This window comes from Paramormyrops kingsleyae, chromosome 13 (assembly GCF_048594095.1).
Source record: "Paramormyrops kingsleyae isolate MSU_618 chromosome 13, PKINGS_0.4, whole genome shotgun sequence".
Taxonomy (NCBI): Eukaryota; Metazoa; Chordata; class Actinopteri; order Osteoglossiformes; family Mormyridae; genus Paramormyrops; species Paramormyrops kingsleyae.
Window position 1 is genome coordinate 20,908,645 of NC_132809.1, and position 13,769 is coordinate 20,922,413.

Genomic DNA, 13,769 nt, shown 5'->3' on the forward strand with positions numbered 1-13,769 from the left:
GTTTCTAGATGTTTACACAGGCCTACTCAATATCAATGTTATTTCAATAATATTGGACATGGAGACCTTTTAAGGCTTATTTAAGGCTTAAGCAAGTTATTTAGCCAAGTTAGTACAAGAGGTCTGATTCTAACGTAACTGATTTTACTTTGTAGGGAGATATAAAATAGTTAGTCTTAGTTTAAGTTGTCTCTTGCCAATGCAAAATATAATGTTTAAAGGTTATCTGATATGTAGGCCAGTTTTCAGATGATTATTATAACCATGATGTGTATAATATGTGCACATACAGTACTGTGCAAAAGTCTTAGGCAGGCAAAGAAAATTATGTTTAAATTATCCTCATGTTGGTGTAAAACTATGATATTATGCCTGTCAAAGTGTGTCAGCTCAGCCATTTCAGAACCTCTGCTAAAATCACCCCAGGAGCAGGTAAGGCGAGGAGGGTAGGCAGGGCAGGCAGGTTGGGTAAGGCAGGCAGGACAGGCATACGAGAGACAAGAGAAGGACGTTAGAATGCTCAGTACGGTGCATTTGCAGCAACGATACTTCGCAGCAGCTGTTCTGAGCTTTACCAGTTATATAGTGCTGGTAGGTAGGAGGGGTTCCTGCTCAGTTGGCTGGCACCACCAGCCACTGAATGGTTCAGCGTCGGGGAATAAGACCCTCTGCTTACCTCTAATCTATCTTTAAAGGACATTGTGGATCCATCTCAGAGAATGAGTTATTTAGTTATTTTATGAATTTACAACATCCCCCAACCTTAATTCCTTAATCATGCAGCAAATCACCATCGAAATAGTGCGGAAAACTGAAACGTGGATAATGACTTGATTAAATCATGCTGTGAATGTTATGACCTGCCCATCCAAACCTCGTGTGGATTCCCTGTGTCATCAGCTGTTTCGAGTTGTTTTCATTAGTCTTGTGCTTTTTTTTTTTTGTCAACTTTGTTTAATTGGAGAAATAATATGCCAACATAACATCTCACAATACATTTTTCACTTATTTTTTTATACAATAATATAAAAGTAAAAAAAAAAAAAACAATAAAAGAAAAGAAAAAAGAAAACACCACCAACCCAAATCCCACCCCACCCTGGCTCTGTCCAATCAAGGCGCAGCAGTTTAAACCTATACAAAGTACAAAAGGTGACAAATGTAGTATCCAAATTGAGGGAAAACCGGAGTAATACCTGAATGGAGATCAATTAGTCAGGCATCACCGGCAGCTCAGTAAAATAAGAAATAAAAGGTTGCCGTTTATGATAGAACCTAGCAGTAGACCCTCTCAAAGTGTATTTAAGCTTTTCTAACTTCAGGAAAAACGTGGTTTGACTAAGCCACTGTGAAGTTGCAGGAGCCCTAGTGGATTTCCAGCATGATAGAATTGTGCGTCTAGCTACTAAGGACTCAAAGGCAATAACATCACGCTGCACGGGTGTGAGTGGAATTGAGCCATCAGTAACCTCAAAAATTGCTATCAGTGGACACCTTCAGTGGCTCCTTCAGCAGGGCTGCAATTGCGGCTCTGGTAGCTGTGTTAGGGCCTTCGGGCACTCCGAGAATCCTAATGTTGTTACGCCTCAATCCTGGCCTCAAGGTCCTCACATTTATTCTCCAACTTAAGCCACAGTAGCAGTGAGAGACTGTATAGTAGTCTTCATAGTGGCAACGTCAACGGAGCAGCTTGTTAGAGAATGTTCCATATCACGCCCAGTTTAGTTTAAAGACGCAAAATTCGCATTGGCAGCTGCCTTGTCCGAAGCCCACTTAGATCTCAAAGTCTGTAACTCAGAGATGATAACTGAGAGAGTCTCCGTGAGGGCCTTTTGAAGCTCGAGTTTAATAATATCCACAATCTCTTTTCTCACCGAGTCTAGTATCTCCAACTTTAGCACGCCAACATCGGTTACTGGCGTAGGAGAGGGTGAGATCGGAGCAGCTGGCGGTGATTCTGCAAAGGTTGGTGCTGTGATTGATGGTCTTGGCTGTTTTTGTGGATGTTGTTGTTCCTCAGTGGTCTTCCTGTTGTCCATCTTACTGACATGGTTACTGACCCAGGCCTCCTCTGGATTTACACAGAAAGACCGGTTTCTCTTGATAACAAACCTGCAAAGAGTCTGAAAGTGTAATTACATCATCTTAAGGAAATAAGCAATGTACATATTCCTGATTAGATGTGATACCAAGGAGAAATAAATACTCACACTAATTGTAACACAATGCATCTGAATGTGAGCCATACCAGCAATAAATCTGGTCTTTTATGAAGTGTTTCAGCATCAATAAATACAATCAGTAAAGAATCAGCATGATAAAGTCTCACTGTATTTAACTGGAGTTCGTGATCTGTCAAATGAGGAAATAAATTATGGTTGGTTTACATGCCTTAGATTAATAATATAGGTGCTGGTGACCATGTTCCTGATAAAACCAGATTATATCAATGAGAAACTAATACTCACACAATTGCTTTTGGGTGGCAGCTGCTGCTGGTCTCGTAGAAGGAGACAATCTGACTCAGTGGGATTCTTTTGTTGTAATAATCCACACAACAGAAATTAGGAAGACCTGGAACTATGGAAAACAGACATTCACTTTAATTGTTGTTAAACATTATATCACATAACCTCTGCCAGAGTGTCTACGTGGTACAGCAGATACATTATATCAGAAATATGTCACACATTTATTAAAACAGACACAGTATATGACACAAAACTTAGTTCATAAGTACAATATACAAACATGGTCATGGTCTCTTAAACCATATAAAGATACAAACAGTCTTATTTTGAGGTTCTGAGACACTTACTGCTGTAGACAAGCTGCACAGAGCAGAGCAGCACCAGGAACAGAACAGCAGGCAGAGTCTTCATGGTTCCCTCACTGGATCCCAGCTGGATGGATGCAGAGGCAGAAGGAAAGAGATGGACAGAGAGAGAGAGGAGCAGCCGTGTGCTGGAGGACAGAGAGGAGCTGAGTCTGGTCTGAGAGGCGCCTCTGCTCTGTCTTATATAGAGGCAGAGCAGCATTACTTCTCTGAACCCAGCAGAACTTCCCTAATATTTCACTTTCTTAGAAGGAAAAGCTGATGAACAAGCAATTCTCTTTATTCCTTATTTTAGAGAAAACAGACCCAATACATCAGTGATGAAAATTTTCCCTGTAAAATTCTTAGTAAAAAATAAATGGATTTCATGGACATTTATTTGAAAATATCTATGCAAATCTCATTTGTTTGCATTTCATGCAGGTTTTTACTGGGTACTAATAATATATTTATTTTCACACTCCCCACTGAAATCATCTATCCTTCCACTGTCTTCCAAAAGATGGGATGTGGCAGCCCATACCGCACCAATTCCAATATGTAAGTGGTCATATCATATATTTAGGCAGTAAAATTTCCACCAGCCTGTCTGAACTTGCTAATTTGAATTATGTACCTCTTCTCAGGACTATTATCGACAGCCTTGAATGCTGGATTTACCTTCCAATATCACTCATCAGCTGGATTGCATTAATAAAAGTGTTGGTTCTCCCAAAAATAAGTTACATATTTACAATGATCTTGTGTCAACCAACTTCAAAGTCAAATATAATATTTCACTTCATGGTTCTAAAGGTACAATTACAAAATCCCAAAATGTGCCAGAGAGAACATGATGGCCAGAAGCTGTGTTGAGAAGTATGATTCTTCAGACTGATTTCTGTGTTCATGCATATGCAGTGAGGCCGCCTGGAAATGACAGAATCCACACATGTGCTGGCATGAGACACCACTCATGCATGTAACACATGTGAGCACAAAGCCTACATGCACAATAACTTTGTCACGGTTTCAATAATTTGTGTCTGTGAACAAGCTGGGATATGAACAGACTGTGTGGTGGCCAGAAAGACAGATAAAAACCATGTGACAGACTACTGGGTGAGAAGTGTGTGTTTCTTTTTTGGAGAAAACTGACAAGCTCATCACTCTGAAAAAAAAAGTACATCTGCTCACACAACCGAAAGCCACACCCAAATAGGGATGCCACCTGTCCCAAATTTCCCGTGATTTTTCTCTTTTTTCAGCAACTGTCCAATAAAACTCAATATTCTTTCCTGGGATACGAATTGTCCCGGTTTTGTATATCTAATTTACAATTTTGTAGTTTCAAATAAAACTTCACTTGGTTTCCTTCTATACATATATATAAAAACTTCACTTGGTGACTCTGACACCCTAATCCCTAGATCGCCTGCTGATCACCAAACCCATGTCTGGATAAAAAAACACCGACTGTCGCCTCAGCCTACAGTGGAATACTGTAACATGAAGCATTGCAGTAAGTATGCAGTATTACAGTACAGTCCACACTGTCAGATTACATACCCATTGTCTCTATGAAATTTTTGAATGACTGAGGACATGGTTGTTCTCCTAACATTCAGCCATACCCTTCCACCAGCCTCAGCCATTGTAATCCTGGTGTCTCAAAAGCAAATAATTACACCAATGAATTAGTCAGTGTCACCAAAATGAAAAGTACAAACAGCATAGTTTTAACCACGACAGCCAAAATGCTTATATATATTGTCAAAATATCAGCGTAAGTATGATTCTGAGCGCCACAATTCTGAATGACAGTTGGTTGCCACTTTTTCATTGTCACTGACCAACCATTTTTCAACATTTTGACATTTTGCAAGGTTCTACATTACAGTATGTAATGTTCACTGGCAAGAGAAATCACTCACACGCACGTATGTAACCTCAGATCTCAAGACACAGTACAATAGCAAACACAGCATTGTATAACACAAATAGCAAAATGGCAATACAAGGACAATGAAATCATGTACTTTCAGCAGGAATGCTGCTAGAGATTTTGGACCCCATGACAGTCAATAACACTGGGCCCCCAAACCAGACCAATCCATTTATGTTCCCTGCTGTCATACCAGCCACGTTATTTATTTGATGCAAACACATATAGGCTTCATTCTCAGATTGTTTGAATCGTTGCAGAATCCCACTATGTTTGAAAGAAAAAGAAAAAGCTTGAAGACTCGATTCATGTCCCGGCACATTGTAGGGAACACCTGAAAGCTTCATGAAGCTTCATCAGCCCATCACTAGGGAGATCGGTACACACACTCACAACGAGAGAGGGGTCAAAACACACACACTCTTACTGGGTTGGAGATCAGGAGAAACACACATGTGCAACCAGACCGAAGGGAGCTCAAACACTCAGGGGACCACAGGGCAGAGAAGCGCTCAGTAAACAGACCTTCATCAGCAACTCCTCACACAGAGCAGACTGGCCAAACCAGTTTTATAGGCTAGTTAGTTAAGGAGGTGAAGCACATGTGTCAGTAACAGGGAATGAAGTGCAGCTGTTTAGAATTCAGGCGAGAGAGAGTGAGTGAGGGGGAGTGGCTGCAGCACGGACTCACACACTTATAGGAACAAAAGAGAAATTCAAATACAGCTTATGGAAAAATATATTTCATATATAATTTATTCAAACAAGTACAAATACATCTGTATATCACCCAAGCATATGTTTACAAAAGTATATTAATATAAATATATCTAACAAAAATAGGGACTAAAAGAAGACAAAAGACATGCTAAAATTTCAGGAGTTATATTATCATTAACATCAGGAGTTTCATCTCCTCTTCTGGTCAGTCCTTCAGTGTCAGACTGGAGGTTGGTGCTGTGACTGATGGTCTCAGCTGTTCTTGTGGATGTCAGTCAGTGGTCTTCCTGTTGTCCAGCTTTCTGACATGGTTACTGACCCAGGCCTCCTCTGGATTTACACAGAGAGACGCGTTTCTCTTGGTCACAAACCTGCAGACAATCAAAATGATAATTTACATCATGCAAAGGTAACAGACAATGTACATATTCCTAATAATATATGATATCAATGAGAAATAAACACTCACACTAATGCATTTAGGGCGCAGCTGCTGCTGGTCTCGTAGAAGGAGACAATCTGAATCAGTGGGATCCTTCTGTTGTAATAATCCGCACAACAGGAAGCAGCAAGACCAGGTGCATCTATGGAAAACAGACATTCACTTTAATTGTTGTTAAACATTATATCACATAACCTCTGCCAGAGTGTCTACATGGTACAGCAGATACATTATATCAGAAATATGTCACACATTTATTAAAACAGACACAGTATATGACACAAAACGTAGTTCATAAGTACAATATACAAACATGGTCATGGTCTCTTAAACCATATAAAGATACAAACAGGCTTGTTTTGAGGTTCTGAGGAACTTACTGCTGTAGACGAGCTGCACAGAGCAGAGCAGCACCAGGAACAGAACAGCAGACAGAGTCTTCATGGTTCCCTCACTGGATCCCAGCTGGATGGATGCAGAGACAGAAGGAAAGAGATGAACAGAGAGAGAGAGGAGCAGCCGTGTGCTGGAGGACAGAGAGGAGCTGAGTCTGGTCTGAGAGGCGCCTCTGCTCTGTCTTATATAGAGGCAGAGCAGCATTACTTCTCTGAACCCAGCAGAACTTCCCTAATATTTCACTTTCTTAGAAGGAAAAGCTGATGAACATGCAATTTTCTGTTGCTTCCTTATTTTAAAGAAAACGGGCCCAGGATATATGTGTTGAAAATTTCCCCTGTAAAATTCTTGTTAAAAATAAAAAGATTTCATGGATATTAAACTGATATAAAATGTCTAACCAATTCTCTTTTCCCTAAATCTATTTGCATTTGGGTCCAATTTTTCATTGGGCAGTAATAATATATTTAACTTTATCTTCATACTCCCCATGCATGAGTTTTAAAGCCTATTTTTAATCCCTGAGGTACAATTACAAAACTTAACTGAATTAAAAATGTAAAATGATCCCAAAATGTGCCAGAGAGAACATGATGGCCAGAAGCTGTGTTGAGAAGTATGATTCTTCAGACTGATTTCTGTGTTCATGCATATGCAGTGAGGCCGCCTGGAAATGACAGAATCCACACATGTGCTGGCATGAGACACCACTCATGCATGTAACACATGTGAGCACAAAGCCTACATGCACAATAACTTTGTCACGGTTTCAATAATCTGTGTCTGAACAAGCTGGGATATGAACAGACTGTGTGGTGGCCAGATAAAAAAAAGACAGATAAAAACCATGTGACAGACTACTGGGTGAGAAGTGTGTGTTTCTTTTTTGGAGAAAACTGACATCCTCATCACTCTGAAAAAAAAAAGGTACATCTGCTCACACAACCCAAAGCCACACCCAAATAGGGATGCCACCTGTCCCAAATTTCCCGCGACTGTCCTCTTTTTTGAGCAACTGTCCTAAAAAACTCAATATTCTTTCCTGGGATACGAATTGTCCCGGTTTTGTATATCTAATTTACAATTTTGTAGTTTCAAATAAAACTTCACTTGGTTTCCTTCTATACATATATATAAAAACTTCACTTGGTGACCCTGACACCCTGATCCCTGCCTAGATCGCCTGCTGATCACCAAGCCCATGTCTGGACAAAAAACACCGACTGTCGCCTCAGCCTCCCAATAACTGATCCTGATCACCTAACCCTCTTTGACCATCCACCAATCCCTGCTTCTCTCCTCTCATCTTGGGTCCCCACAACAGCCCCATGCTCGCTTGGAATATTCTTGACAGTACTGGTTGTCTGACATTAAAACCCAGTTACCTGCAACTGATCTGCACCATTGTCTGTCTTTTGGATCTCTCACAGTGGTGTTCCCTGTTCTATGCCAGTTTATCATCCGTTCACTGAACCTCTGCCTTTTTCCTGACTTTGATTTTGCTTGGATTCTGATACTAATGTTCTTCTTCCCTGTTCTAGTTTTTTCGACTCTTTGCCCATTGACGATTTTGGGTGTTTTGTTTAGCTTTGGTTAATACATGCCCTTGGCATGCTCTACACGTAGACCTCCATCTACTTCATTACAGTGTGCTAGTCAGTGTCCTCACTTACTAGAGGCACATGGTATGCACACTGGCAATCCCCCTTCAGAAATGGTGCGAGAAGGTTAGTCCCTTCCTCCAGATTCCACCTCTTTCTTTTCGTTATGATTTCAATCGTGTGGAGGGGGTGAGAGCTTTTAGGTTCTTGTTAATGATAACATGAAGGCAATTTATTGTAGGGTCTTCATTGACAATGAACCTAAAGGAGCAATATTATTATTTTAAATCAATTCCTGAAAAGGAATTGTTATGTCATACTTTCCAAGTCACTCCCTCAAAACTACAGTATATACAGGGAGAAGAGCAGTGCTCACTAACCAGAGTCAGCCTTGGGTAACATTCCGAAGGATAACAGCTAAACCAGGAATGGACCTGTGCACCCAAACTAGCACAATGAGAAGGTGGTGATCTGGGGTGTACGACATCAGCAGGACCTCAGACTAAACTGATAATATGTAACATTCATCGCAAAACCGCTTATCCTATTCAGGGTTGTGGTGGGTATGGAGCCTCTCCCAGAGGCTAGGGGCACAAGGCAGGGAACAACCCAGGATGCGGCACCAACCCATCGCAGGGCACAGTCCCATACCATTCACTCACACACACCCATCTACAGGCAATTTGGCAACTCCAGTTAGCCTCAGCATGTTTTCAGCTGTGGGGGGAAACCAGAGAACCTGGAGGAAACCCCAGGACGACATGGAGAGAACATACAAACTCACACACATGGCACCCTAGCAGAGATTTAAACCCAGGTTCCATAGGCGTGAGGTGACAGTGCTAACCACTACACCACTGTGCCTCCCCCAATATGTAACATTTGCTAGGTAAGCGCATACTGTCTTTAATATTAACAGTCTTGGCCTGAGTATGCCGCTCATCTTAGTCTCTGCAACCAGCCTCAGTCATATATTAGCCGTCTTTATGACTGTAGAATCTCGCGTTTCTCACAGTAACATATACTGTGACACACACACATATGTATACATAATGTAAAAGTGGGACACCAAGATCAAATACAGACAATTCCAGGTTTAACCACTTGGTGGCGTTTATTGCACCCATACCACTCGTACTAACAACGCACCATGTGTATTAGGGTTGAGCAGGGCCCCCACAATGACATGGGGAGAACATACAAACTCACACATACACACACACTGACACACTATGCACAACAATAAACATTCAACATTACATGTGACATTAAAACATGCACACTTACACTACAACACAAGCAACTATGGAGAACTATTTACAGGGCTGGCATCCGTCCAATCTGCCGCACTGTCTGCTGGTAGCTCCACGCTACAATATGTGCAGACTTTAAATATGCCTGCATATGTGTGTGTAGTACAGAATATGTCTAGTATATAACTATATAAAGTATATTTATTGTAGACTATAAAATGCAAGTGGAATACTGTAACATGAAGCATTGCAGTAAGTATGCAGTATTACAGTACAGTCCACACTGTCAGAATACATACGCATTGTCTCTATGAAACGTTTGAATGACTGAGGACATGGTTGTTCTCCTAACATTCAGCCATACCCTTCCACCAGCCTCAGCCATTGTAATCCTGGTGTCTCAAAAGCAAATAATTACACCAATGAATTAGTCAGTGTCACCAAAATGAAAAGAACAAACAGCATCGTTTTAACCATGACAGCCAAAATGCTTAGATATATTGTCAAAATGTCAGCGTAAGTATGATTCTGAGCGCCACAATTCTGAATGACAGTTGGTTGCCACTTTTTCACTGTCACTGACCAACCATTTTTCAACATTTTGACATTTTGCGAGGCTCTACATTACAGTATGTAATGTTCACTGGCAAGAGAAATCACTCACACGCACATGTAACCTCAGATCTCAAGACACAGTACAATAGCAAACACAGCATTGTATAACACAAATAGCAAAATGGCAATACAAGGACAATGAAATCATGTACTGCCAGCAGGAATGCTGCTAGAGATTTTGGACCCCATGACAGTCAATCACACTGGGCCCCCAAACCAGACCAATCCATTTATGTTCCCTGCTGTCATACCAGCCACCTTATTTATTTGATGCAAACACATATAGGCTTCATTCTCAGATTGTTTGAATCGTTGCACAATCCCACTATGTTTGAAAGAAAAGAAAAAACTTCATGAAGCTTCATCATCCCATCACTAGGGAGATCGGTACACACACTCACACCGAGAGAGGGGTCATAACACACACTCTTACTGGATTGGAGATCAGGAGAAACACACATGTGCAACCAGACCGAAGGGAGCTCAAACACTCAGGGGACCACAGGGCAGAGAAGCGCTCAGGAACCAGACCTTCATCAGCAACTCCTCACACAGAGCAGACTGGCCAAACCAGTTATATAGGCTAGTTAGTTAAGGAGGTGAAGCACATCTGTCAGTAACTGGGAATGAAGTGCAGCTGTTTAGAATTCAGGCGAGAGAGAGTGAGTGAGGGGGAGTGGCTGCAGCATGGACTCACACACTTATAGGAACAAAAGAGAAATTCAAATACAGTTTACGCAAAAATATATTTCATATATAATTTATTCAAACAAGTACAAATACATCTGTATATCACCCAAGCATATGTTTATAAATATTTTAATATAATTATATCCAACAAAAATGGAGATTAAAAGAAGACTCAACACGTGCTAAAATTTCAGCTGATGTGAACAATCTGACATCAGGAGTTTCATCTCCTCTTCTGGTCAGTCCTTCAGTGTCAGACTGGAGGTTGGTGCCGTGACTGATGGTCTCAGCTGTTTTTGTGGATGCTGTTGTGAGGCAGTGCTCTTCCTGTTGCCCAGCTTACTGACATGGTTACTGACCCAGGCCTCCTCTGGATTTAAACAGAAAGACCGATTTCTCTTGGTAACAAACCTGCAAAGAGTCAGAAAGCGTAATTACATCATCTGGAAAAAAAATGAAGAAAAGGATCATTTCCCTCTGGGTAACATCATGAATGTGAATGTGAGCCACAACAGCAATAAATCTGGTCTTTTATAAAGTGTTTCAGCATCAGTAAATTAAATCAGTTAAGATTCAGCATGATAAAGTCTCGTCGTGTTTAACTGGAGTTTGTGATCTATCAAATGAGGATATAAATTAAGGTCTGTTTACATGCCTTAGATTAATAATCCAGGTGCCGGTGATTGTGTTCCTGATAACAGCAGATGATATTAATGAGAGATAAATACTCACACTAATGCTCTTTTGGGGCAGCTGCTGCTGGTCTCATAGAAGGAGACAATCTGATTCAGTGGGATCCTTTTGTTGTAATAATCCACACAACAGGTAACAACAAGACCTGGTGAATCTAAGAAAAACAGACATTTACTTTGACTTTAATTGTTAAAAATCATATCGCACAACCCCTGCCAGAGTTTCTACATAGTACAGCATTACTATACATAGTACAGAATAGACACATTATATCAGAAATGTTACATACACACTTATTAACACAGGCACAGTGTTAACACAAAAATTTACTTCATAAATATAATCTACAAATAGTCATTTAACCACTCAAACATATAAAGATGCAAACAGTCTTATTTTGAGGTTCTGAGACACTTACTGCTGCAGACGAGCTGCACAGAGCAGAGCAGCACCAGGAACAGAACAGCAGGCAGAGTCTTCATGGTTCCCTCACTGGATCCCAGCTGGATGGATGCAGAGGCAGAAGGAAAGAGATGGACAGAGAGAGAGAGGAGCAGCCGTGTGCTGGAGGACAGAGAGGAGCTGAGTCTGGTCTGAGAGGCGCCTCTGCTCTGTCTTATATAGAGGCAGAGCTGCATTACTTCTCTGAACCCTACAGGAATTTCCCTAAGACTTTACTTTGTTAAAAGGAAAAGCTGATGATTTAATGACTTACTGTAATATCTTCAATGACCATTTCCTATGCAGGATTCATTTTCAGGACAGCAAAGCGAGCACTGTAGTCTTTCTGTTATTTATAAAAACAGATATTATATACTTGTGTTTCCATTATTAATTTTTTTTTTTGAAAAACAAAAGGATATTATTGGTACATACTGTACTACATATTACTCAGAAGAGACATTTACAGTCAAAAAAGAAATATGCTTATAAGAAGTGCTATATGGATAATGTTAAACCCAGAATCGGTCACTGTGAGGAAGACTGACAGCTGCTTGTCAAGACGTGTCTATAAACGGGGAAGAAACGTTTGAATAACACAAGTTCTGCACATCAGTACTGATCATGGATCTCCAAATGGATCTGTTTGTGAACGGATTTTCTCAACAAGATAATGCCTTGTACCACTAGAACCATTCAGCCAGCAGGATCAGGAATTTAGCTTAATGCTGTGGGCATCACAAGATAAGATATTAGCTCAGTTTAACAAATAGAACAAGCTATTTAGCCAACTTACTACAAGAAACCTGATTTTAATGAAACTGATTTTACCATGTAGGGAGATATTAATGGCTAATCCTAGAAATTGTATCTTGCCAATACAAAATAAAATGTTTAAAGATGTTTAAAATGTTTTAATCTCATATGTAGGCCAGTTTTTTATATATAAAACTTAATAAATACATAAACACACATACATTCATTCTGACCCCCCCACCTGTGCCCCCCACACACCCTTTCTTTGATAACACCAGCATTTAGATCAGCATTCACTAGCATGATTGCCTTAGGATAAAAACTTCTTTTTTTTTTTGAAGTGCCTTCTTCTCTTTCAGATGATTATTATGAGTATTATGTCAATATGCACCTCTCTCTATAAATAGACAATTTTTCATTCACATGAGAATTAAAGTAAGAGTAAACGTGTGTTTTTCCTGTTCCTCTGACAGTGAGACGCATATCCCAGAGCCAAAGCAAACGTAAGAAGCAAGTCTGAGTAGATTCTGGTTACACACTGTCCATGATGAAAAAGTGAATGACATTCAATACAACAAAACTTCTCTTGAACTTAATTTTCATGGAAGAAAAAAAGTGAGGAAGGAACAGTTATTTCTATTACTTCCACATTTTGAAGAAAACAGGCCTGAAATGCCTGTTAAATTCTTGGATGTTTAGTGCCTTTTACAGACTGTTGTAAAATGATTTTCCCATCTTTTACTCCTTAACATGAACTGGTTTGCATATCCTTTAGCTTTATTTGGGGGGCAGATTATTCATTTTACATTTACAATGAAAAGCAGGGAGGGTGTGAATGGCTCAAGGTTGGGGAACAAGACCCTCTGCTCACCTCAAATCATTTTAAAGGTAAATTGTGGTTCTGTTTGCCATATGAAATCATTCTCAGTGTTGGGGAAGTTACTCACAAAGGTAATCCATTATACACAGTGGTGGAAAGTTCAGGTCCAGAAAGTACAAATCCAGACCAGAGGTTTTGTTTCAACCAACCAGTTCAAAAGTGTAAAGAGTCACAGTTACAGAGTTCTCCACTGTTTTGCTGAACCAAAACCTTGGTTTGGATTTGTACTTTATGGACCTGAACTTTTCACCTTTCTCTGTAATGGAGTAACTTCCCAAACACTGATAATGAGGAATTCAGAGTTATTTTGAATTTAATATTTAGGGGGGTGACATCATCAAACCTTGCAATTGCTTATGTGTGCAGCAAATTATCATTAAAATAGTATGGAAAACTGAAATTATCATAATGGCTTGATTAGGTCATCATGTAAATTAATATATTCATTGAGAAACAAAGCTGGAATATGTTCTTAGAAATGTTTTATTAATGTTGGACACGTCCTCCCCACATTTACTGAGA

General features: G+C 40.1%; 1 protein-coding gene across 1 annotated transcript; it reads right to left on the reverse strand.

The window, feature by feature from the left end:
* Positions 1 to 10,519: 10,519 nt before the first annotated feature.
* LOC140578266 (C-C motif chemokine 3-like) lies at positions 10,520 to 11,796 on the reverse strand. The gene is made up of 3 exons (XM_072698690.1): positions 11,589 to 11,796; positions 11,210 to 11,324; positions 10,520 to 10,888 (listed from the first exon to the last, which is right to left on the reverse strand). The coding sequence occupies exons 1-3, from the start codon at positions 11,650 to 11,652 to the stop codon at positions 10,717 to 10,719; spliced, it is 351 nt and encodes a 116-aa protein (XP_072554791.1). The 5' UTR covers positions 11,653 to 11,796; the 3' UTR covers positions 10,520 to 10,716.
* Positions 11,797 to 13,769: the final 1,973 nt, after the last annotated feature.